This window comes from Melanaphis sacchari, unplaced genomic scaffold (assembly GCF_002803265.2).
Source record: "Melanaphis sacchari strain LSU unplaced genomic scaffold, SCAv2.0 Contig12_pilon_pilon, whole genome shotgun sequence".
NCBI classification, from domain to species: domain Eukaryota; kingdom Metazoa; phylum Arthropoda; class Insecta; order Hemiptera; family Aphididae; genus Melanaphis; species Melanaphis sacchari.
The window spans coordinates 702,672-729,180 of record NW_020270527.1 but is presented as its reverse complement, the minus strand read 5'-3'; the positions used below and the strand labels follow the sequence as shown (position 1 = coordinate 729,180).

The 26,509-nt window shown below is 25.6% G+C and overlaps 1 protein-coding gene across 6 annotated transcripts; it reads right to left on the bottom strand.

The window, feature by feature from the left end:
* Window positions 1–3,256: 3,256 nt before the first annotated feature.
* On the bottom strand, window positions 3,257–25,348 carry LOC112591263 (bromodomain-containing protein 3-like). Of its 6 annotated transcripts, none has more exons than XM_025335023.1 (24): window positions 24,747–25,338; window positions 22,620–22,674; window positions 21,603–21,836; window positions 20,211–20,405; window positions 19,969–20,142; window positions 19,248–19,553; window positions 19,097–19,180; window positions 18,923–19,024; window positions 18,708–18,853; window positions 18,486–18,639; window positions 15,214–15,727; window positions 14,987–15,145; window positions 14,654–14,761; window positions 14,271–14,396; window positions 8,657–8,709; window positions 8,478–8,580; window positions 7,428–7,598; window positions 6,987–7,295; window positions 6,617–6,768; window positions 5,899–6,036; window positions 4,931–5,095; window positions 4,732–4,859; window positions 4,520–4,670; window positions 3,257–3,916 (listed from the first exon to the last, which is right to left on the bottom strand). In XM_025335023.1, exons 1-24 carry the CDS (start codon window positions 24,770–24,772, stop codon window positions 3,845–3,847), a joined length of 3,825 nt encoding a protein of 1,274 aa, XP_025190808.1. In that variant the 5' UTR covers window positions 24,773–25,338; the 3' UTR covers window positions 3,257–3,844. The 6 variants fall into 6 exon arrangements, with proteins under 6 accessions (XP_025190808.1, XP_025190813.1, XP_025190810.1 ...); XM_025335028.1 differs by lacking the exon at window positions 24,747–25,338 and adding an exon at window positions 23,976–24,096 and having other exon boundaries at window positions 14,975–15,145; XM_025335022.1 differs by having other exon boundaries at window positions 3,258–3,916; window positions 14,975–15,145; window positions 24,747–25,326.
* Window positions 25,349–26,509: the final 1,161 nt, after the last annotated feature.

Genomic DNA, 26,509 nt, shown 5'->3' with positions numbered 1-26,509 from the left:
ACGATCAGCCCATCGGAGTTTACGCCATGATCATAACAAACTTTAAACTGCATAGGTATGTCGTTTATTTCAATATTACAATCATTACTAACGTATTGACAATTACAATGGTACGTAATACGTGTTGTAACAGTGATGAGTGACAAAGTATAGTTAATGGTTACAATTTAATATTAACATAATAAAATCAAAAATTAAACTAAAAACAAAAATATTTAAAAACATTAGTTATAAATTATAATATACAATAGTTGTGTGTATATAGATACCAACTATTATCAATGGTTATAATACTTATAAGTTTATAGTGCTCAAACTAATTATGAGTGTGAATTTGTTCTATGAATAAGAATTAAGCAGCTAAATTGTCTTTAGCAAGTAGTATATTAAGAATCCATAATTATAGTCAAAGTTTGAGACTTGTAGCGTTTTCATACATTTTTTTTCTTAAAATCAAGATTATAGAAGAGTAAAGTATAAATTAATTTCATATTAAAGTAAGTTCTGAAACAAAAATAAGTTATTAGCAATTTTTTTTTTTTATAAAGGTGTTACATTAACTTTCAATTTATGTGGCCTTATTATTTATGATCAACATCGTTTTTTAGGTACCTTTTACGATTACCACTGTCTTGCAAAATTAATTCTTGGTATTTTTATGTGATTATTATTAAATAAAATTATATTGGCTTTTTTCTAGTATTGTCAGATGATCGCGTGTTACTTTTTTTTAATGTAACGCCTGTAATAGATGCTTTTTTTTAAGAATATTTAGCTCTTTTATATAAAAGCTATTACAATATATTATTTGGTTATATTAAATCATAATATTCAAGGACATTTTTTTATATATCTCGCATATTATGTGTTATTGTATACGCGGCGATATGAATAGGCAATACAAGTACACCAATATCGTGCAATGGTCCCATTATTACACTCATATTTTTTTAGTTTCAAGAACAAAAAAAGAAGGGCTACAATTTTTTTTTTTTACAGTGTTAAAAGAAGCGAGAAACACTAATTATTACCACTTTAAACATATAACAGCGGTACATAAATAATTTGTACCACCATTACGATATTTATAATTTATTTTTAATAAATTATGTGTATATTATATATTTATATTAACTCATTAAAACGTGTGCATCATTTGTTCTGCATTTATCACGCAATTTCATTACACCTAATAGTCAACTACTTAAAATTACCTAACTAAATTCATAATGTTAAGTAATATTTCTCCCACAACAAATAAGTGTGCCAATTGCCGAAGTAGTCTCGTTTCATGGCTATATGTCATCAGTAAAATAAATATATTTTATTTACTCATTTGTATTTTAATATAGGTCAAATAATTTATATTAATACACTGAGTAAAATTAATTCATCTGTTGGAACTTGTAAATTCCTATTGTATTCTTCTGCTTTGAATTGATCCATCACTGATATACCGTAATATCAGTAAAAAAAATAAAGTTCCATATTTAATACCAGATAACGGAATACATACAATGTATATATATAGATGTTATAATTAGTGAACAACTGTCATCATTTCATACTCCATAAACACATTCATTAAATCAACAGGGCTTTACTCAAAAATAAAATTATTTTTATCATGCCTATGTTTCCATTTTTATGATTTTTTTATAAGTTGATGCTCTTTTTCCCCAGTATATTGCTATTTTCCTTGGAATGATAATAAACACTGATATATGAAATTTGTACCTATACATTTTTGACATTTTAATATTATTTAATATACTTCTGTAACAGACTAACATATTATGATTCAATAAAATATTTATAAATATTACAATGAATAAAGTAAACATACTTTTGCATAAGTCTACTATTTCAGTATTTCATTAATAGCATCATATTAATATTTATAAAATTCTTACTTATTATTTAAAATATCTTGATATATGTCATTATTTAATATTATATTTTATGAATTAGGCTTTATAAACTGATTATATGATTTGTAAAAGAAAATAAATTCTTACTACCTACATCCGCTCAAACATTCCTTTTAAATAACTTCAAACAAAATGTTCGTTAAATAATACTAATAACTCAATTTAAAATAAAATTGTTATTATTATAAATAATAATTTTCTCTAATTATTTAATAAAGTCTGCATAGAAAGTATAATTATAACACAAGTATCATTTAAATTCAAATCAAGAAACTAAATATTATGTAATAAGTATGAAATTTAAAAACAATGAGTGCTAATGTTATATTCTACAAATGATTAAGCTATGGCACCTACTATTTTTTTTTTTTTAATTAGATTTGTCAATTCATATTTCATGAAATGTAACAGTCTCTTTAATCATTAAATAAATAAATATGTAAATATAATTATTACATTAAAATATAAATAATCCAAAAGTCTGTTATTTTTTTTTACAAATTTAATATATTACATACAGTAACTCAATAATTGTTTACATGTTCATTTGTATGTAAATAAGGTGTGTCTTATACTGTATACGTATAATCAAATACATACAACACCAGATATAATTTCCAAAATAATGTATAAAATAATAAAAAAATTATATCTGTTCAGTGACATGTTTAATGCTAAAAAAGTGACACTAAAATGTGGAAAATATCAACCACACAATTATGCAGAATGTAAAACACCTGTATTATATAATTATTCTCATTTATCATAACAAATTATAATTAAGTTTCAAGTTATTATTAATATACTAAAAAATAAAAATAAAAATTGGCCGTTTTGTATACACTAACAAAAGTCCACTTATGACCACTTGATATATCTTGAAAATAATAAATAAATGATTACAATAATAATAAAAAAAAAAAAATAAAAAAAAAAAAATAAAAACAACCTGTGTTATAGATTATTCGGTTATTTTAACTATGTTTAACAATCTTTACACACAAAACTTTGCATAATTATATATTAAAACTAAATTATTTTAAATAAGTTTATATATTATATGTTTACATATATAATACAAATATAAATTTTTTTTTTTTTATTATAAATTATGCAAAAGTTATATTTAGTGAACTAAATTTAAGATAATACTGAATTCTAAGTTGCTAAGGGAGAAAGAAAAATGAATGAAATAATAAAAATTAATTGATATTAAAATATTTTTTAAATTGTAATATTTTATTTTTATTATTATTATTACTTTTTATTATTTTCTTTGACATACAACTATTATTAGTATTATACAAGATTCTGTACAAAATTGTTGTTGATTTATGTACAATTTGATTAGATACTTTAAATGTAATTATATGTACATGAACGAAAAATATAAATATGGTATTAGGTAGCAAAATTATCAGCCAACAGGCACTGCATTCAAAATACTTATATCAAAACAAAAATAATAATAATAAAATATGCAAAAATGTAATCCCTATACTTTTTACCTTAAATATGATTCTCAACACTAATAAGACATTTGAGCGCTTAGAACAAGTTGTTTGTTAAATATAGTTTACACAAAACAAATAAATAATATGTGTCAAGTCCAATTTGTCTTTACTACGTTTTGGATTAATTATAGAGAAAAAACTACCAATATGTCAAGTCTAGAAAACAAATATTGATAAAAGTAAAATAATAAAATTTGTCTTAACAAAAAAAAAAAAAAAAAAACTATAACATTATTCCAAATTTAAAATTCATTCATGAAATGAATTATTTACATGGAAGGCACACATTTACTCTTATTTACACTCATATACATACTCTAAATACATAGGATGAACAGACAAATAGAAGTTTTTAAGATAATTTCTCTCAGTATAATAAGTCATTAGTCATCGCAGTAATTAAGGTGCCAATGTTTGTTCGAATGCTGCCATCAAATCACTTTGGCGATTCATGTCAATCTGGTTCACCATCTAAATTAGAAAAAATTTATTTTATTTATACATATACAATACAATAACAAATAAATAGCATTAATATTATTTTATCCATTATACTTTAACTTATAGAGTAATAAATAATAACTTAGTTTACTAGGTATTTAAATTTTGGAATACAATTTAGGTATTAAATTCAAAAACAATGTTATTTCCATTAATCACAAAATTAATTTTATTTATCAAAAATAGGTTATAAATAAAATATTTATATACAAAAAAGTAAGTAATCATCTATTTTTTATCAGCAAAAGGCATACTTATTTTGAAACTGTTTTAATGATTTATTTTTTACAGAGAAACCTAAATGTCATGTCACAATTTAATATATTCCTACTCTAAGTTAATAGAAAACCATAATTTAGTCCTTTAAATTTTAATAAAGCACATCAAGCGAAATAGTATTTTTTAGTTTTAAAATGACTGGGGAGGGGGTTATGAAATTCATTAAGTAAAAAAAAGTAATATAATAAAATTAGTTAGTGCACAAATTTAATTCATTAAATAAATATTAAACCGCAATAATTATAAAAAATTAAGTATTCAAACCAATGAAAATAGTAAAAAAAAAACACTTACAGCTTCTCGACGTCTTCTCTCTTGTTCCCGTAATCTCTGCCTTTCACGTCCCTCAGCAGCACGGTCTTGACTGGGACTTGAACTATCATCAGTATTGCTAGAAGCTTTCACTTCATCCAATCGAGATGATTGTTGTTCAGCAACAATTTTTCTAAATAATATAATTAAAGAATGAAATAATTTTTAAATACTTAATAAATAATACAATTTACCTAGCTTTTTCAAGAGCTTCTTCTTCTTCTTTTTCTCTCCTTTTTTCATTTTCAATACGAATGCGTTCTTTTTCTGCTTGTTCTTTTTGATGACGCCTCATCTCTTGTTGTTCAATCAATGCACGTTGCTATAAAATAAATAAAAATAGTATTAACATTTAAAATAATATTTTATTTTTTCAATTAATAGTTTTAATACCTTTTTTGCATTTTCTTTTGCTTGCTTTTTAAATTGCTGAAAAGAATCAGCTGTAGATGGTTTTATTGAAGCTCCGGCTACTTGATTATTAGCATCTGTAGCAGCTTGTTGAGCTAATGAACTCCAAACATTTGTAGCAGCATTTACAACTCTTTGATCAGATAGCTATTAAAAAAAAGGTTAACTATTATATAAATAATATTAAATCGTATAAAAATATAAAGATAAAAGAAAGGGTTTTTCATACTAGCTAGTAAATATTTAATACAGTTGTCTAAATATTGATTAATTAATACATTTTACATTAATCATAAGATTTAAAGAATTTCAAGTAACTAAAAAATTATAATTTTCTACTCATATTTTTAGAAGCATAAAAAATTTTAAATTAGGCAACTGAGATTATTATAAAATGTCCTATAATGAATACATTTTAAGTAAATTTAGAATACAAGCAAAATATTAAAATTTAAATATATTATTTTAAATTACTAGTTATTTTACTATTTAATTAACTAAAAGAAATTAAAAATGTATATACATTTACTAAGAAAATAAAAAAAATATCTCTCAAACATTAATTTAATTAACTTACTAGATAAATATTTAAAATTAAAAAAGCTTAGTAAGCATGTAACAATAAATTAACTAATATGAATCACACTAATTATCTTGTGAGGTAAATACATTATTCATTAAAAATAATAAACTTAAAATAATAAAATAATAAGTGTGCATACGTGCATGATAAAAAATAATAATAAATACTTTCATAAGCAAATTGAACTAAAATAAAAAATTCAAAGCATAAAAAGAGCAAAAACTAATGTATAAAAATATATTACAATACATTTAATAAAAATATGTGCATGCCTACTTTATTACAAAACAAAATTATTTCTATCACCAAATTTACTAAAGGTTAGGTTTGCAAAAATAGTTCAGCAAGCAAAAAATGTGATAATTACATCTGCTGTGTCATAAGAAGGCCCAATATTAGGATCCCATGGGACAGGGAAAGAATGTAGATGGTGGTGGTGACGTAATGGTCCCATAAATGACGCTGGAACCTGAGGGGAGGAATCTAAATTGAACTGTGGAAATACCTGAACCCCAAAATAGTGTTAAGGTTAATAATGTGTTATTCATATGTTATGTATTCAGAATATTTCTGCCAATTTACTGTCACTAATCAATCATTTACATCTATACTATTTAGCCATCACCTTCATGTTATTTTAAGTAACACAAAAATAAATTGAGTAATAAAGTTGTTTAATTTTAATAAATAAAACAAATTGATAACCAACTAATATTAATATAAATGTATCGTAAATGATAATATTTTTTTTACAACAGTAAATCAAAATATCCTAAATACATACATGCCATATTCCAAATATATATATGTATATAAAAAAAACAAATTGACAGTATAGTAATATAAACAAAAATACTCATACTCATGAACAATATTAAATGTTTAAAAACAAAAACTTATGTTATTAGTTTCAAGTTAAAATTTATCATTTAAGCATAAATAAATGTATAAATATATAAATATACATGAATTTTCCTTAAAATAAATTTTATTATTTATTTAGCAAACTCATATTTTTGTTTGTTTTATCTTATCCAAGAGTAAAAGTTATACTTTTATTTAAATAGCATATTTTCAAAAATTACCTGATTTGTATTTTGAATAATTGGAGTGATCGGTGTTGGACGAGGTTTACTATCAACTGGAGGTTGCACCATCAATGGTGGTGTAGCTGAATGATGAACAGCAGCTACAGAATTCATGACTGGTGCTATATCGACATGCTGAACTGAAAGTCCTAAAAATATATATTTAAAAAAAAAATTATCCTCCATGAAAGAATTTATCTAATATTAAATGTTCTTATTGTCAAAAACAAATATAAATAAGATTATCCATTTGTAAAACTCATGAAATATTATAAAATGTTGAATCATATATTTCACAAAAAAATTAATGATTAAAATTGATTTATAATGTCACCTATAAACTTGAAAATTAAAAAATTAATATTACCGTCATTAACAAGAGAATTATGCATGTTAGATGTGGGTACAACTGTATGTGCAGCCTGTTTGTCAGGAACACGTAATGAATTATTATTGGTAGGCTGACTACTAGGAGGTGTAAGAGGATCAAACACTGATGTCATTGATGACAGTACTGTATTCTCATTAGGCATTGTTCCCAGAGATACAGTAGGCTGCGAGGTGGTGCTGCTAATTGGAAGTCCAGGCTCTGTTTTAACTTCAACTTTAGCTGATTGTAATAAAACTCCATTAGATGTTATATCTTGAGTTATAGATGAAGTATTTGAATCTCCATCTAAAATGATCAGTTATGTTGTTAATATTAAATAACTAAATAAATAACAAACTAACATAAATAATTCATTGAAAAAGCAATGAGAATCAAAATTTAAATTAATAAAAAAACAAATATTAAAAAATTAATTACTAGATATATTTCCATTTGTTGTAGGAAGACTTGGAACTGTAGATACAACTGGTGTTGGTTTAGAGTGAATAACAGGATTCACTTTTGAAGTATTCATAGCCATTGGATTTGTCTTAGAATTATTTATAACCATTGAATTTGTTACTACTGGAGGTTTTTTAGGTGGAACATCTAAAATTTAAATATTTATAATATGATATTCAAATATCTGTTAAATAAGAGGCAACAGTTGATAGTATTAAAGCTTAATACTAGTATAAATTACAATCTTAATATTAAAAGCAACATTCAATATAAAAATAGTTCATGCGAGATATAAAGCATAGAGTATTATTTATATACAATTTATATAGTGTCCACAAAATATAAATCAATAATTTTAATAATGTATTAAATGTTTAGGTATAAAAATTTAAATACAAATTTAAGCAAAACCACACATTCTTAGTAAAAACAAAATAATATAAAATGTATTAAATTAATTATTTTTAATTAAGTAATTCATTAATAATTTTATTTATTTCACACGATAGTGTTTATTTTGATTTATAAATTTGTATAAAAATTATAATTAAATATATGCTAATAAAGTATAAAACATGTATAAAAAAAAATAATTTAAAACCAAAAACCGAAAATATTTAATTATTTAAATAGATAATCTATAGAATAAACTATCAAGGAAATATATTTTGCAAAAATAAAGTATCTACATTAGATGTCAGAACATATATATTATAAAATGATTAAGTTTAATTATAATATTAGATAGGAACACAATTAAGTATATTGTTTGGCAATATTAAACAATGATAAAAATAAAAAATGTTGCCAAAACATGTTTGAAGATGAAATGTGGTTATTACAAAATAAATAAAAACTGAAGTCATAACCCAAGTGTGACACATACATGTGCAATATTAAATATCAACATTTAAAAAGTATATGAAAATAAAAAGAAAACTCAATAGTGCAACCAACATCCAAAAATAAAACATAATTAAAAAAAAAAAAAAGAATTAACTATTCCATAATAAAAGAAATACTGACTCTGTTGAGTGTTAACAACTGGTTTGTTGATCGAATTGACAGATGTTGAGTTTGAACCTGTTTGTTTCATAGTATTTGTCGATTTTTGGCCTTCAGCTGATTTCTATAACAGACCAAAAATCGACAGTTGAAGAAACAAAATAAATGGCACAAACAAAAGAGAAAAGAATAATACTCACGTTTATCGACACGTCGTCGGACAAACGTTTCTTCTTTTTTTGCTTGTTGCCACCTTAAAAAATTAAAATACTTGGTATTTTTTTTTTTTTTTGTTTTGTTATAAATATTATGATCTATTATAATTGTGTTATTAGAAATTAAAATATGATTGACAACAAATTAGATACTAATAACTTGAAGGACCTTTATGTCTTAAAAGTAACTAACTTAAAAAAAATGAAAATTTAAATTATTTAAAATAAATTGATAACATAATCATCAAAATAGTGAATAAAAAATATAAAATGAAAAGAAAAAATATGAACCAAGTAAATTTTACTTCATAATATACAACGACTTAAAAATGTTTTAAATTAAATTCAAAAAGCTTTTAAATTTATATATATAAAGGCCATTCAAGCTGTTGTAACATAATATTTTAATGACTGAACATTTAATTATACATATCTGCAGTACAAGTAAAAATAATATATCATATTATATACTTGAATGTAAAAAATAATCATCAATAATTAAAAATATTTAAAGGTAACATTTATCAAAAAAAAAAAAAAAATGTAGTCATTCATTAAATAAATAACATTGCTTTTATTAAAATAATTTTTATATAAAACCATCAAACTGTGTTAAGTATAAAATTTTGTTAATAAAAAGTTTTAATTTATCAAAATTCGTAATATATTGTACTACTAATACTGACTACTTGACGACATTTTATGGTCAACTGAGAAATAACTTAAATTGTTCTTAACACTTTTCATTAGTATAAACTTGCAAACTGTTTTTTTTCTTTCTATTTGAAAACTTTTAACAGTAGAAAATAATTTAAAAAATTATAATCTACTAATGTTTTTTTTTATTAAAATTCTTGTAAGACATACAAACATCAAAATAAACAAGTAACAACATAGAATATACATATGTATATATACACACCTGTATATATTTATTTATACTATGAACCATTGTTAAGGTAATAAAGATTGTAATAATATTCGACTGGATAAAACAATCAAATTTTAAAACAATAAATATTAATACCCTAATAAAAACTTAAAATATATTTATTGCCCAATTATTTGTTTATCATTATAAGATAATAAACCAGAGTGCAAATGTGAGCAAAAATTATAAATTAACAAATAAATTAAAAAATATATACATTTTATTATGTTTGTTTTGTATATTAGCCAAGTATACAAAATTAATATTTTACAAGTGTACACAATGATTTTTCATGTCAATTTTTTTATACAAAATAAAAAAGATAAAAATTTAGTCAGTTTTGAACACATTTAGGTAGTTAAGCGTAGAAAGTTAAGTAATGTGTTACTTAAAATTATAAATCTAATATGGCATCATAAATACAATAAAAAAATAATTTTAAAAAAAAGTACAAAAGAATAACATATGGACGGGTTTTCATTTAATTCAACTTACAAAATAATTGTCTTGAAAAAATATATAAAAGTTGATAGATAATTGTCTTTATGAGTTCGGGACGAAGGCTAAGAGTGCAAACAATAAAAAAAAATTACAATTGTCATAAGTATATTCAAACCATTGAGAATGTGCATTGTTTGCAATCAATAAGGGGAACTACTAAAAAAACTGACATGTTACTTAAATGATAAAAAAAATTCACCATTATTAACTTAAAAACAAATGCTCACATGTTCTGCACTCTAGCCTAATCCCTGAAATATTTTAATTTAAAATAGATCTCCAAAAATCTAGCCTTCTGGTTTTTTCAACCCTTTATCGGTTATTGCATCACCTACAAGAGACAAACAAAAATTGTTGATTTTGAAAATTTAATCTACTTAAGTTTTAAAAACAAATCACTAAGGTTCATTTTCATTCAGTACAATCACCAAATATCACATACATACACTACTCAGTATAAATTAAAGGACAATTATTTACTTAATGGCCATTAATACTTGACAACTTATGCGAGCATTGAACAATAATTTAAACAAGTTAAAATACTAAAATAAAAATATAAAAGACAACACTTTTTCATTCTTGCTACAATAAAATTGTTGATTATACAAAAAGCAGGATTTTAATAGTGAGTTACAGGAGTAAAGGTTGTAGTATATAAATTGTGACATTTAAATAAAATCTAAAAGTCATTGTCCCATTGAAAACCTTATTTAGTTAAACAGATATTTTATTTAATTATTTTCTAGTTCTATATGGAATTTTCTCAAAATAAATAGAAACATTTTTTAAGAACAAATCTTAATACACAATTTAAAAACAGAGAATAATACAAATGCATATAGAGCTTATAAATTTCCAGAAAAAAATTTTCCATAAGTAAAACAATATGAAAATTTAGCTCAAGACATAAAATCTATTAAACTTCAGAGGATGTTTCGAATTTGTTTTCTTCATCTTACAAGTGTCTAACATAATAGCAAATTACACTCAGATCAGGTTTATTTAGTTTTGTTAGTTTAAAAATTAAGAGTGAATCAGTCTACCATAAAACTTGTTAGTAAGAACATTTTTTGAGTTTGTAAATGGGTTTTTACAATAATTTAATTTTTTAAGTGAGTTATGAGCATTTATAATTTACTATATTTTACATACATGCCAAACTTACTAAAAAATTTAACTATCATAAAAACCCATATACAAATATAGATAATGTTCTTAACATGAAGTTTCATTATGGGTCGATTCACTCTAATTTTTAAACTATCAAAGTTAAATATCATCTGCTGTATGTAAATTTGCTGTTACGTATTTGTAAGACGGAGATAGCAAATGTCAGTGTAACGTCCTCTTAAATAGAACTAAACTAATTCTCAATTCTCTTTTCAAAAAGATTGAGATATAAACGTTAAACTTTTACTGATTATGAAGAATCTAGATTTCACATCTATAAAAAATTTAATAAATAATAGTTTGAAATCTTATACAAAAATTAAATATTATTGTATTAATTATTACAAAAACAACTAAATTAAAAGAAATAATTACATAAAATGTTCAAAGTATTATAAGCTCATAATTTTAAATGAGGAATATACCGTATTAGATATAACATTCCCAAAATTAATATAATAATAAAATTCACCAACATAAAAACTAAATTACTAAAAATTAAGAAAGTTATTAACCGCTGATAAAAACTAAAACTATCATGACACAGTAATAATATTTAAAATTCATGAAACAATTATAAATTATAAACATAAAACTTATTATAATTACAAATACTAAAAGCTATATAGCCGTTCACTATTCTTCTTAATTTATTATTTCAATACCAACAATTTTGTATAAGTCATTAAATTAATGTATTCTTTAATTATGTGATAAATACAGGAATTGAATAATCAAAAAATATAAATTATATTTATAATTTTAAATAAAATAAATATTTTTTTTTTTAAATACTTTGGTTTACTTTATTGAAATATGTCAATAATAGAAGTAAAATATGTAATTAAACTGATTTCAGTATTACTTGAATAAAAAACTTTTATTATTAAAACTACATAAACAACAATTAAATAATTTAAAATTATATTCAAAATTTAAGAAAAAATTCAAGTTAAATCAAAGTTCTATTAATAAAAATACAGAAAAAATGTGTGATAAAGTTTATTTATAAAACAATATTATATTAAAATATTTTTTTTTAACTTGAAAATAAATTATTTTGATTACTTAATTGATAGACACAGCACATTAAATTTACTTTACCAAAACCTTTAAATATTTAAAACATATACTTATTTATAACACTAAAATAACAATAAGATTCAAATTTTAATGTAATTTTTAAAATTATTTAAACTATAAAATATATAAAAATACAGTGGTCACTATTTTGAATTATAAGATATTGAGTTAATTTATAAAAAGAAACAACTAAAATTTAAAATACTTAAAACATATTATATACTATTTTTAATAATATATATTTTCTTAACATGATAGGTTACTCCTGGTTGTAAATAGGTATACTAATGAAAGTATTATCTTAGTTTTTAAAAAATAATTTTATTTTAACAAAAGAACTTTTCACAGTAAATAAATGTAAATATTTTTATTATAATTAATCCTTGAAATATGTATCTTTTAAAATATTAACTAGTGATGTTATAAACATTGATTTTTTAATATTGAATTTAATGCTAACTAATATTTTTTTTTGAATTTATAGATCAGATGGAACCAAACACACATATTTTTATCCAAACTCAAACCAACGATTTTAAATATTTTTATCTAAATCAAACTAAACTTTTATAAGGTTAAAGGTTAAAAATTAAATAACGGCATTATTTTGAATAAAAAATCTGTTGTTTTTTGTAATGAAGTAATTCTGTCACATGTAGTGAACTGCATCAAACAACTATTCAGAATAGATAGAATAATATGAACGTGTCAGTTATTTATCTACATTCATTATTTTATGCCATTTGCAATATGCAATAAAATATAAATACAGGCAGCACACAACCGTTGACCAAAAAGACCTAAAATTAATTTTACCATTCTAACAATTTAGTTATTAATATACATGAGAATAAATTTGAATATCAAAATAAGAATTTTTATAGTCTTATACCTATCCTTGACTTGACTGAAGAAAAAAAATTAATACTTCACTCAGAATCCAAAATACTTATGTAATAATAGATACTATGATGAAAACTTACAATGTTAGCTACTGTTTAATATAATTTTGAAATACATTACAACGTATTAAATAAAAATATTTTACCACTTTGAATGAGAAAGTACACACTGTACTAGCAATTTTTTTTTAGAAACTTAAAATTAATAATTCCAATACAAAACGTAAAATTTAAATTTAATATTATTTAATCTAATATGTATGGTGTATATTACATTAAACACCAGTAAATTGTATGCATCAAGTATATACATATATTGATACTTAAAATGTGACTATCATAAGTAAATTTAATCATTTATACTAGAATGTAACATGAAGAATAAATAATCTTTAATTGCATTATGCCATCATTCTAAACAATTAAATTTTAATTGGACATCTTGTCTTAGAAGTTATAATCAATAGGTGCAAAACATTAACAAATTATAATATTAAATGATTAAATATTTTTTCCTTAAATTATTCTTTTTATCCCCTGAAAATGGAATACACAATTTGTCCACAGTCCACAGATTACACACTAATACACTATGTTTATAAGACTATCTATTACTTTGAAATATTTTGAGTGCTGGTTTGTTCACCAAAAACACCATAAATAGTAAAATAGATTTGTGAGCATATTATTACACATGAATGATTAATATAAAGTAACACATAACATGATCATTCACAATAATAATTCAATTTAAAATAAATACTAAAACCAGATAATAACATATAATACAAATTGTAATAAGGACAAACCAAACAAGTGTGCTCGACATAAAGCTATCAAATACTGAAGTAAATTTAAGCAAAAGAGTATAGCAACACTATTTTAATAACCAAATTCTTGATTTTAATAATTCAAACATTTATTGAAAAATTATGATGAATTTTTTAAGTCACAAATATTTTAACACTTAAATTTTAAAAAATTGATCAATCACATTAAAATCACTTACCATGTTCAGAATCACTTGAATCACTGGATGATGTTGAATAACTGGAAGAACTAGAATCAGAGTCAGAGCTACTTGAACTAGATGCAGATAATCGAGATGGACCACTAATTTCCGTAGCTTTAGCATCTGTAAAATTAACAAAAAGTTGTCAAGTAAATAAAACATGTACATAATTACATATAAATGATTATAGTTTATAAGGTAAATTTTTGAATTATAAAAATAGTCTCTATCATATAATTCTTAAAAAATCTCCAACAACATTTTACACTAAAATCGGTTTGTGCATTATAATATATCAAGACCAATATATATATAGGAAATAAGATATATGCACACAAAAAACTTATAAATATAATATAAAAATAGATCTATTAAATTACCTTTCTTGCCTTTTTTAGTTGACAGTTGCCCGCTAACGTCTAGTCGTTTATCTATCTCGTGTTTTTTCTCTCCAAGTTCTTCTTTAGGTTTTCCAGAAACTTTTTTATCTATAAATGTAAAATATTGATAAAACAATTGATTATACAAAATTAAGTTATTCTTTATTTTGCTACCAGTTTTAAAATAGTATAGAATACATTTGGTTTTAATATATTATATACACAGATTAGCAAGTAAAAAATAAATAAATCCCATTAAAAAAATTAAAAAAGGCAAACAAGTAAAGATAAAAGAAGAACCAGGCCAAAACCAAAACTTACTGGTGATCTTACGTGGTTTTTTTCTCAGACATGAAGCCACATAAGACTCAAGTTCCCGTAATGTTGATGGTTTAAGGGTCTCAAAATCAATCTCAATTTCATCTGGATTAGAGTCTCTGAGTGATGGTTCACGAGACTGGATAATATGTACTACTCTACCAAGTTTATCGCCTATAAATGAGTTTTTAGATCAGATTATTAATATGAAACAAGTAAATTTAATTTTTAATTTATAATACCTGGTAACTTATTGATATCTAAGCTCAACTGACGTTTTTCATCATAAGACATAGGCTTAGCATTGTCTTCATCTTCAGAGTCAAAAGCTGGGGCACTTACAGAATTCTTTTTCTTCGGATTATTTGCTCTGGAATTAACTCTAGGACGTTTTGGTTGTGCTGGAGCTTTAGCAGGACCTCTAGTACCGGCACCTTTACCTTTTGCCCCTTTGGTTGTTTGACCAGCTGAAGCATTTGTCATAGGATGACGCAACTGCTGAGCTGCTGATTTAGCATTCATCGATGGCTCAATTGGTAACATTTTAATATCGTTGGTAATGGTAGAGTTAGCCATAATATTCATAGGCGTACTATTGAGAGCAACAGCTAATGGAGGTTTAGACACAGATGAAGTTAATTTTTCATTGGTAGAATGTTTCTTCTTTTTAGAACTATTCATACTATTCTTTTTTTGTTTTTTCTTTCTTGCACTTTCTTCAACTAACCTTTTCATTTGATCTTGTAGAGCATTTAACTAAAATAATAATTAATAGTAAAATTAATTACTCAAATTTTTAAGTATTATTTTTATCTTTCATTTATAAATAAATATTTTTCAACTTCAGTATCTAATATTCTATCATTATAAATAACCAAGAATTAGCTTAAAACACATAAAACATGCATAATAAACATAACAAATGGTATATCAAATGACGCACATGAATAAAAGAACTCATCATATTTTTTCCAAACTAAATGTTTGTATACCTTAACTATATAGATTAAGACAATTTAATTACAATTTATAGTGATGATTGACCAACCAATAAATTAAATGTGTTCCAAATACAATTTCTGAACTAAATATATTTCTTTTCTAACTTTGAAATTATTAATAGTTCTAATATAAAAATAATAAATAATTCTAGGCCTAAACCAATACTTCAGAATTTATCATTTATATCACAACAAATATCTATGAACAAGATTAATTAACATAAAACATGTATTGAACTACTCAATAGCTAATCAAATGATGCACATAAAAATCATCACTTTTAAGTTTACTTAATAGAATTGAAAAAAATTAAATGTAAAAATCAGATTAAATAATTCATATCATTTACTAATGCCAAAAATATATTCAATTAACACAAAACATGCTAGTCAAATATTTTTATGGTAAATCAAATGACGCACATGAATATCATCATGAAAACTTATTGGTTATTACATTTTTATTCTGAAATGATAATGCATATTATTATGTTAAATTATATTCTCGTTTTTAAATTATTCACAATAAATAAAATGAAGGGAATAATTTGAGAGTCGTGATTTGTAAACTGAACAGTTAAAACTAAAAACAAAAATATATTATAATTTTTCTTAAATATTATTTGGAATGAATGAAGCACATTATTAACAGTTAAGAACATATCCATTGATATTTTCTAAAACTTAACTATTAATTTAATAATTTAAAAATTAAACTTAATTGGAAAAAAATGTTATACAGTACATTATTCCCATAGACCCTTCAAATTAAGTAATTTACAATATTTTATTTATAAATTAAATAGATTTTATACACAGTAGTAACATATCACAAATTAAAATATTTTTTAATTTGATAATAATTATTCAGAAACTACAAATTCTATCATAATAAAAACCATTAACCAGATCAACTAACATAGAACATGCATGATTGAACTTAGTATAAATGGTGATCAAATGACGCACATGAGTATACTTCATCATAATATATATAAATATAATAGTACATCAATATTGTTATAAAAAAAACTCTAGTCGGGGGACACTAAAACTGGCATGTGATCTCCGTTATATACTGACCCTCACCCTGTCAGCAGACAATGGTTCTTAATTTGTGGCATAGTGCGTGTAGCATGAAATATGTGTTTTAAAATTGTAAGCCAATTGATTTTAGAGGTTTGAAAACACAGATGAACTTACCACTAGATTTCACCCCACTTTTCATGTCCCACACTAAAGAGCATTAACTATTTACATATAAATATTTAAAAGCATTAAAATTAAGCCTCAAAAAGAAAGGAAAATTTTGAAAATGTCTGAATTGAATCCTAGTTGAATAATAATTTATGTGAATTGAGTCCAAACTTAAAATAAAAAAAATAAAAACAAATTTTTTAATTATATCTACTTTTATTTAAGTGTACAGTTTGATTTATAACCAAGGTGATTCTTTTATCATAGAATTTTTTGATATTTCAAAATCTATATACATTTTCAACAATATTTTCCAGTTGAAAGAAAATATATTTTTGTATTATCATTTTTAAAGATTTTTTACTTTTTTTTTTAATAACATAAATTTAAGATTTCATACTCTGAAGCAGAATACTTTTTTTCCGGGTATTTCAGAATAAAAAAAATTGTAATTGAACTAGATGAGTGATAAATATTTAGTTTAGGTAAGTGGGGTAGAGTGGTAATAGGATACTACTCCGTAAAACTTCGATCATTTAAATTTAAATACTTAAAATACACAAACTAATTGTTCAAATTTTGATTTTAATACATCAAAAATGCCAAAAAGTATATTGCTTTAAAATATGAAATTAAAAATATTATTAAATGTTAATAAATTTGAAATGAATATTCTTTGACAGATAAAAGAATCACTCTGTTTATATATGTCTACATTGCTTACATCTTTGTATAAAAACATAAATAAAAAAAATGTTATTGGAACAACTGAACAACTGTAGTCAATACCTAAATACCAACCTTTATGGAATACTTAATAATTATAATAGTCCATTTTTTTCCCTATAACTTAATTGCTCTTTTTTTCTAGGATCCAAAATTAAGTTTTTTTTTTAAATTTTGGGAACAATTCTTGATGTAATCAATTATTTTTCCAATCTATACTTTTTTTTTTTTGTCGTCTAATGATATTAAATGTATATACTATACTGAATATCATTAATAGAAAAAAATTAATATAGTCATTAATTACGTTTAAATATTCTAAAATCAAGGTAAACAAGCCCCATAATCTATATAATATATTAAATCAACTGCAGATCTTTTAAAAACATATTATTTTTTTTTATTATTATTAATATAAATGATTATTTAGTTATACTATACCCTAAAAATGTTATTTTATTAATAAATACTTAGTTACATGTAACATGGCATTTATTGTAAAAATACATAATTGAATATCCAAAATATTGTCATATAAACACTTAACTGTAAAGGATATATTAAGAACTATGTCGATTATTTAAACTCACTTTTTCTTGGAATTCTTGAATTTTTCTTGAATTTTCTAGATCTTCAGAATCATCAGAATCACTAAATGAACCAGAACTTCCTTCGGAACTACTTTCATCCTCAGGTTCCATTTTCATTTCTACTAAAGGTGGGTCTGGTGGTACTTTTGACATTCTTTAAATGATAAAATAATGTATTTAATACAATTATAATATTTAAGTATTTATAAGGAAGGAACTTACTTAGCTTCAAATACAGCTTGTAGTTTTTTTGCCATTGCTACTACATCATGATCTTTAGGATTGTATTTATAGCAATTGGAAAATATTAAATTAACGTCAGCTGCAAACTCTTTTGAATTTTTATACTCTCTGTTGTCTAATTTGGTCTGAAATCATAACATATATTATATGATATTTAATTCAATATTTACCTGAATGTTTCAAAGTTTAATTACCTTTACTGTTCCCAGGTCCATAGGCTTCTTAATAATGTCATGATAATCATGCAAGCCCAACCAAGCAGCATCAACTGGCTTGTAGAACGGCCATGCATATGCCTATAAAACCAGATTAGACATCAATCAGGTATTCTTTAAAATCCCATTTGTAACAAGCCTTAGGGGTATTACCGCATGTTTTTTGGTAAACAATTCTTTAAGCACTTCAGTACAACCCTTCAATGCCTCAGTCAATTTTTCTTTGGTTTTTCCGTCCTGATAATTGTATTACATTTTAAATTATAAAACTTTAAAAGTTCTTTTAAATAACAAAAAAAATTACTGATATTGAGCCGGATCCAGTAGGTAAAGTCGTATTTTGAGAATATAAAATTCCTTCATCGGGCACTCTCGGTTTTTTTATTTGTCGACCAGATTCCCTTCGAATAGATGATTGTAAAGGTTGAACAGGAGTTGTTGCTGTAGCCATTGGGCCAGGATAAACGGTAGAATCAATTGAATTGATGGGACTAGGATCTGCTTTTCTTTTAACTCCTTTTTTTAGTTTGCCACCAGTTAGTGAATTCGCTGCTCCTAAAGGTATGTTTGCTGGTTGCGCTACATAATCACTCGTCGTAGGAGCTATAACCTTAAAATTAAAAAAAAAAAAAAAACACTTAAAATATTTTGATGTAAATTAGAACATAAACTTAGTACTTAATATTTTTAGTATTTAACATATAATATTGATATAAGCATTTTAATTTAATTAAACTTGAATACATTTATATTTAAAAAATTCTATAAATACCTAAAAAAAATATATTAGGTCTTTTATTTTTTTAATAGTTTGGCGATAAATTTTTATGAGTAATAATAATAATAATAATAATGGTTGCTAAATATTAAAATTAATAATTATACAAAATTTACAATAATTTTTTATTAAACTTCTAAGTTAACATACATAAATTAAAATCCAAATAATTAATTAAAAATGTATTTTGTTTTCTTTACAATATATAATTAAAAATTCATAGCTGAATACTATATATTTAACATACTTGAGATGGTAGAGAATTATGTTGGGAATGAGGAGTGGTACCCATAGCAGTTGAACCGGGAGCTACAGCTATTGGTTGATTGTGACTGGGAGGAGGTTTCTGAGTAATTGAATGATTTTTGACAGCTGGTTTATGTTGGGGCAATACAGTTTCTTCTTTTACCATCTGACCCATCTATACAAATAAATTAAAATGCATTTATATAATTTATTAAAATGAACAATTATAAAATTTATCCTCACTTTGGCAAGAAATATTTTTTCCAATGTTTGAGCCATGAGAACTACATCTTCTCCAGGTTTATTGTATGTATAACAATTGGAAAACATTGCATTAATATCTTGTATGCATTCATCAGCACACCAATAGTAATTATTTTCTAAACGCTTTTTTATAGTACCCAAATCCATTGGTGTTTTGATTACTTTATGGTAGTCCTACAAAAATAAACAATACAATTAAAGGTAACAATAATTGCATAAAACATAAACAAGATTCATTACAGAACTATATAAATATTTAAGCTTAAACAAATAAAGGTGTACACCTAAATGGAATTTAACTGAAATCATAATACCTATACTTATTATGTTTATTAAGTTACATCATAATTTATAAAGATACTAAATTTTAACCTAACCATATTATATCACATATAAATCAACTATTTATTTTCTGATGACATTCCTAAATTTCACTTAACCTGATATTTTTTAATATAAATTGATTACATTTGAGTATGGATGCATATTAAAAACACAACTAGTCGAATAGAAAAAACAAACTTCCTCTATCATGCTACTTGCCCATAATATGTAGTAGACAGTAGTTTAAAAAAAAACAATTAGAAGCTGGATGTATATGATAAATACTAAATCATACCTTCCAGTCATGCTTTTTAACAGGCAATGAAAATAGAAACATGATATTATCAGCATTTTAAACTAAGATTATTTTTAAAACAAAAATTGAAAATTTATAAACTTTCCGATGTTCATAATATAACTAAAATTAATGAAGAACATTATTTTACAAATTCAATATATATACATACAATATCTATCTAAGTATATTTCTAGTAACAAGTTTGTGTACACCTAAAATATAATACACAAATTAAATTTTTAATTTTGTTTAAAAACTAAGATGTAAACAATGCTAATTATATTATATGCATTCAAAAGTATTTAAAAATAACACTGAATCCACTTGTAATAATTCCATCTTAGTAAGTAAAATATGAGATTAAGTACACCCAAAATTGTGTTGTTATCTTTAGTAGGTATAACAATCAAATTTAAAAATTAATAATATTATCTATGAACTTCCGAGGTTTTTATTGATAGTCAAATTTTAATCGAATTATGAGCATTATAAAGCTATAATATTTCACAAAGCAACTAACTTAAATCAATAAAATTAATTTTTAAATATTATTCTTACCTTTAAGTTCAATAAGTTATTTAATAATAAAGTTAATAACAGAAAATGTATATTTCTGAACACAAATTAACTACATAGTATGTTTGTAAAATTAAGAAAACACATAAGCCTGTATCCTCTTAATAGTTTCAAACTTAAGAAATACTACTAAGTGTATTACATTATAGATAATAATAAAAAATAAAACATACAGGTAAATTGAGTTTGGTGGTATCAACTGGCTGATAGAATGGCCATGCATGTTGATGTTTCCAAAGAGCCTTCATTACAGTCTTTTGAAGGAAATTAAGTTTGTTAGTGAGTCGGCCAGGCCGATTTGGTGGAGGTACAACTGGTGGTTGAACAATACCATTCACCGGCTCAATATATGGCTCAATTCGTGGTGGCGCAACCTCTCCACCGTCAGGTTTTGCATTTGCAGTATCCTATATTTAAATTAAAAAAATGAAATTTTAAGAAAACAAATAAACAATATTATTTACTTCTATAACAAAAGTATTTTTATGCACATAAAAAGTATAACAGTAAAATGTATGTACTTAATATTATTTTTTTAAATTCACCTACTTATAAATTTAACTCAATAAAAAACCAAACCCTTAATATTTTTAAATCTATAATTTTAAAGTTTTTATCAATTTTCTATAAGTTAAATACAGATATACAGATTATTTTTTTTCTATCTCTAAAACTTTTCTTCACTATTTTGAATAAAAATCTTAACAATTAAAATAGCAATAATTGAAACATTTTAAATGAAGAAAATGTTATAAATATAACTGTTTGTTTTATTAGTACTTAGTATGAACAAACATTTTGAATTTTGATTATTTTTATTCATTAAATGTATGTAATAAATCACCTAATAATTGTATTTAAACAACTTGATATAAGATTAATTACAAATACAAGCGCATGACATAGCAAATCTATGTTTAGCTTCATTATTTTTAATGATAGAATGGATTAACTTAATATAATGTAAGCTTATATAAATGTTTATGACTAGCTTAATATACAGTATTATCCTAAAAACTTACACACGATCATACAAACATTTCTTACCAAGTTTCATAACAAATTAATTTGCTTTAATACTAGCTATCAAAACTAAATATGAACTACTCATTATAGATTTTCCATGATATGCGCTTGTAAGACAGAAACAACAAATGTAAATACAGCGTCTTTAAGGTAAGTATACTTACTGTCGGCACACCACTATTTTGAGTTGAAACTGGCACCTGCTGCATATTGAACCCACTGAAATAATTTATAATTTAATAAATTAATAAGGATTATTTAATATTACATATATGAAGTGCTTGAAAATATACATTATACATATCAATTTTTTAATAAATTAAATAAGATAATACTATTCCGATTTAGACTAATACATTTGAATAATACATAATTACAACATAGACTTTCATTTATTATTAGTTCAATTAGCCTAATACTAACTAGGTAGCATATTTCAAATTGTTCCTACCAGCATCAAAACAAGATTTATTTCAATGTTAAAATGCATATAAATTTGGTACCTACCTAATCGAATCAAGCATAATACATAAATATAAAAAGCTATTTACCAAATAGACAATAGTATTCTTACTAAAACTTAAGCAACTGTAGAATAGGTATAATAGCATTTCTTCCAAATTCATAAGAATATTTTTCTATATTTTAAAATTACTATACTTTATTCATCTAAACAACCAAGAACAAAATCCTCCATTTAAAATAATATGTCTGTACAAAAATTTTAACAGAGTATACATCTGAATACCTCCTGTAATTCTAGACATTATCTCAAAAAGAAAAAAATTCAATCATAAACATTAGATTCAATATCAGTACCTAATTTTAAAACAGACAACACGCTAGTAAATTATATTGATATAGGTTACCCTTCAAATATAGAGTTCAGCTATCTAAAAATAATTAAAAATACAACTAAAAATTGTATATTATAAGTTTTAATTGCAAATATTTATTTTTCTTTCAAGAGAAATACAAACTTAGGATTTTTTTTATAAATCATTCAAAATTATATTTAAAAAACTAACAGCTATACTTAATATATTAACTTATACACATAAATTACGACAAAATGGATAATATAAATTTGTTGACGACAAATAAAAACAATAATTTACTGATGATCTTAATGGAAGAACAAAGATGCTCGATAAACTATGACAAAAACTAGGTACTAACACTATACATAATGAATAACAAAACTACCGAATAACACCACACGTACCGACCGAAACGATCAGTGTCCAGTCATGTTAATATTCACCGTGCTTGCCTAGATTCATGACGGATCCTGAAGACGGACGGTACGTGAGGGTCAACGTAAACCCAAAACGGATAGAAATTTGGGAATGAAAAAAAATAAATAGGATACAAAACCAAAACTATGGTAACTATCAATTACGACACGAGTGATTAGGCCATCAGAATCACGTCGGATACACCGGGGAACGAGACATCGTCGTCAGTACGGTTATCCTAACACAACGCACGACGGGGACAAAAACCAACACGGGGGATACCTGTTTGATGGGGCAAACTGAGCGGTGCGTCTGCGACGTTGCTGGTGCGGCGATGGTAGAGGCGAGTCAAAGCATTGATGTGACGTTGACGGGCGCGCACCGGACTTGGGCGCGAAAATTGATCAGAAAACACTGGAACGGCGCGATGGCGGCGTTTAACGCGAACAAAACACGCGCGTAAGAAACACTTACACCCATGTGTATCCGTTACGAAATAATAATATAATATTATAATATATTAATATAATACAACAATAACGTTATAATATAGTTTTTTATAAAATTATTACTATTATTTGTTTTGTTATTTATTAATAACCGCCGCGACCAGTAACTGGACGGCGGCCGCGACATGTACGTGGTGCGCGCCGCTTGTGTGTGTACGCGCGTTGCCGCGCTTGTGAATGCGTAGTGTGCGTGAGATGTATGTGTGTGTGTGTGCGTGTACGCGCGCTTTTACGGGTACTACGTGTATGCGCGTGTGTGTGTGTGCGTAAGCCGCCAATACAGTTAGCGTTATTTTACGGTTTTGGCGCTTACGCCGACATCAACATGGCGGGTACCCCGCGCCCGCCCCCCGACAAAAGACAACGCGGTTCCCCGGGGGGGTACCGGACACGATTTTTTTGGCGAACGTAAAAAACCGCGAGACATCCACCTACCTACCTCTACGACTAGACCTATGTAACTATGGCGTGTATTTTAAGGAGAACTCCAGGTCTCTAGCGCGCACGTTTTAACTGGCGCCTAGCACCTAACAGATAAACGTACCTTTCGACTGTGGCTGAAACATACATAAACGGTACGCTGGGGCTAATAACGTGAACGACGGCGGCGACAGGACGTGATGGTGGCGTATCGCGCGACAAACGACTTCCCGGCGGCGTCGAGGTGGTAACCCGACGGCGCGACCACCATTATTATCGTTTAATATATTTACGCCGTCAACGTCGTCACCGTTACTATTACTATTATTGTTATTGTTATTGTTATTATAACTGCGATCTGCGACGGCTACGGCTGCGGCTGCGGTGGCGGCGGCGGCGGTAACACGGCGCGTACTCGTCGGTTGCACGTCGACGTATTTCTCGTGTGGTTGACGGCACGCGCGCACGGGTGAAAACACCTATTCCCACTAATTCGGCACTACGCGGTCATTTCTCGAATGCCCACTGCGATCCCGGCTCATCGGCAATAAATTAATTTCCGTACCAAAAACGGAGAAACTCGCATATACGACCATTAATGCCCGAAAACTACCGACTAGCGGGCGGGACGGGGTGGTGTATTAGGATGCAACGTCCCCATTGGCCGGGTCGGGTCACGTGACGCGCATCATTACGATTCCGATCGATTTTCCGAGAGCTAAATCTCTTCGATTCCACCGATCTTTCTTAGGCTTAGATGCTCAGCCGTCGCTTTTGACCATTTGCGTACCAAGCCCAGAGCGTTTTTCTGCGTACGGGTAGTGTCTGTATTTTGCGGCGACAACCGTTCTATTGAAATGGTGAAGCGATTAAAGGGGAGAGAGGGCACCGACGCTCGTTTTTGCCCCGTCCGTCCGCTCAACGACGGAACCCGTTCATGGAGTAAACGCGAAATGTCAACAGTGGTCCCATTGTTTTGACCCACCAGTGCCGCCAACAGCGTGACCCCGATATTTAACGTATTTTTCCTATCATTGACAATCGTGATTCGTCGACACAATCATTAATCAGATACTACACGTCTACATATAATACGCATGACAATATTAATACTTAATAGTAAATTCAAAATATCATGACAATTCTATTCAAATTTCAAAATTTCAAATGTGTTAATTGTTTGTCGCTTGGTTAGTTAATTTTTGTTACTGAAATAAGTATTCATGATAATATGTTATAATCTGCTCTGTAAATATTGATTTATATTATAGCCGTTATTGAATTATTCATGTTTGGGACATTTTGAATTTACTCAGTGGGATAAATATTTTTAAAGGGAACGTCATACCCGTATTTGTTATCTCCTTCAAACACACGTGCACTTAAGTATAACAAATTTACTTGCCGAATTCTTACCAGTAGTAATTTTTAATGATTTAATTTTAAAATGAGTTATATCACTTAAAAGAAGATTAGAAGAAATAAGAAATGACTTAATTGATTCAAATTTTTCAAGTGTATTTTTCAACTATATACAACTTGTTTTAAAATAAAGATTTTAAAAAGAATCTTCCATTTTATCTATAGCCCTGGTAACATTATATTGTTTTTTACTTCATTGTTCGTTCCATGTTTCCGTGACTAAATAAATTAAAAATACCACTACATTAACCAGGCTATGAACATACAATATTATTAAATTTGTAATTGAGCTATCACTATACGAATTCTCCAGATCCAGACATCGAAAAGACAATTCCAATTGATTAATGTAGAGCAATAATAATATTAATTTATCATTCAATGTTTAAGCGTTTATTCCAACTTCCAAGTCTAGAAACGTTTCATGCTCAATGCTCACAAATTCACAGTATTAACTAATTAGTT

Bases quoted from the DNA above. Each gene is read 5' to 3' on its own strand.
- LOC112591263 (XM_025335022.1), bottom strand. From the start codon at position 24,772: ATGTATGTTTCAGCCACAGTCGAAAG. The intron at 7,599-8,477 runs GTCAGTATTTCT...TTTAAATTTTAG, and splicing joins AGTTGTTAACACTCAACAGA to ATGTTCCACCTAAAAAACCT. The intron at 5,096-5,898 runs GTAATTATCACA...TTTTTTTAATAG, and splicing joins CTTCTTATGACACAGCAGAT to CTATCTGATCAAAGAGTTGT.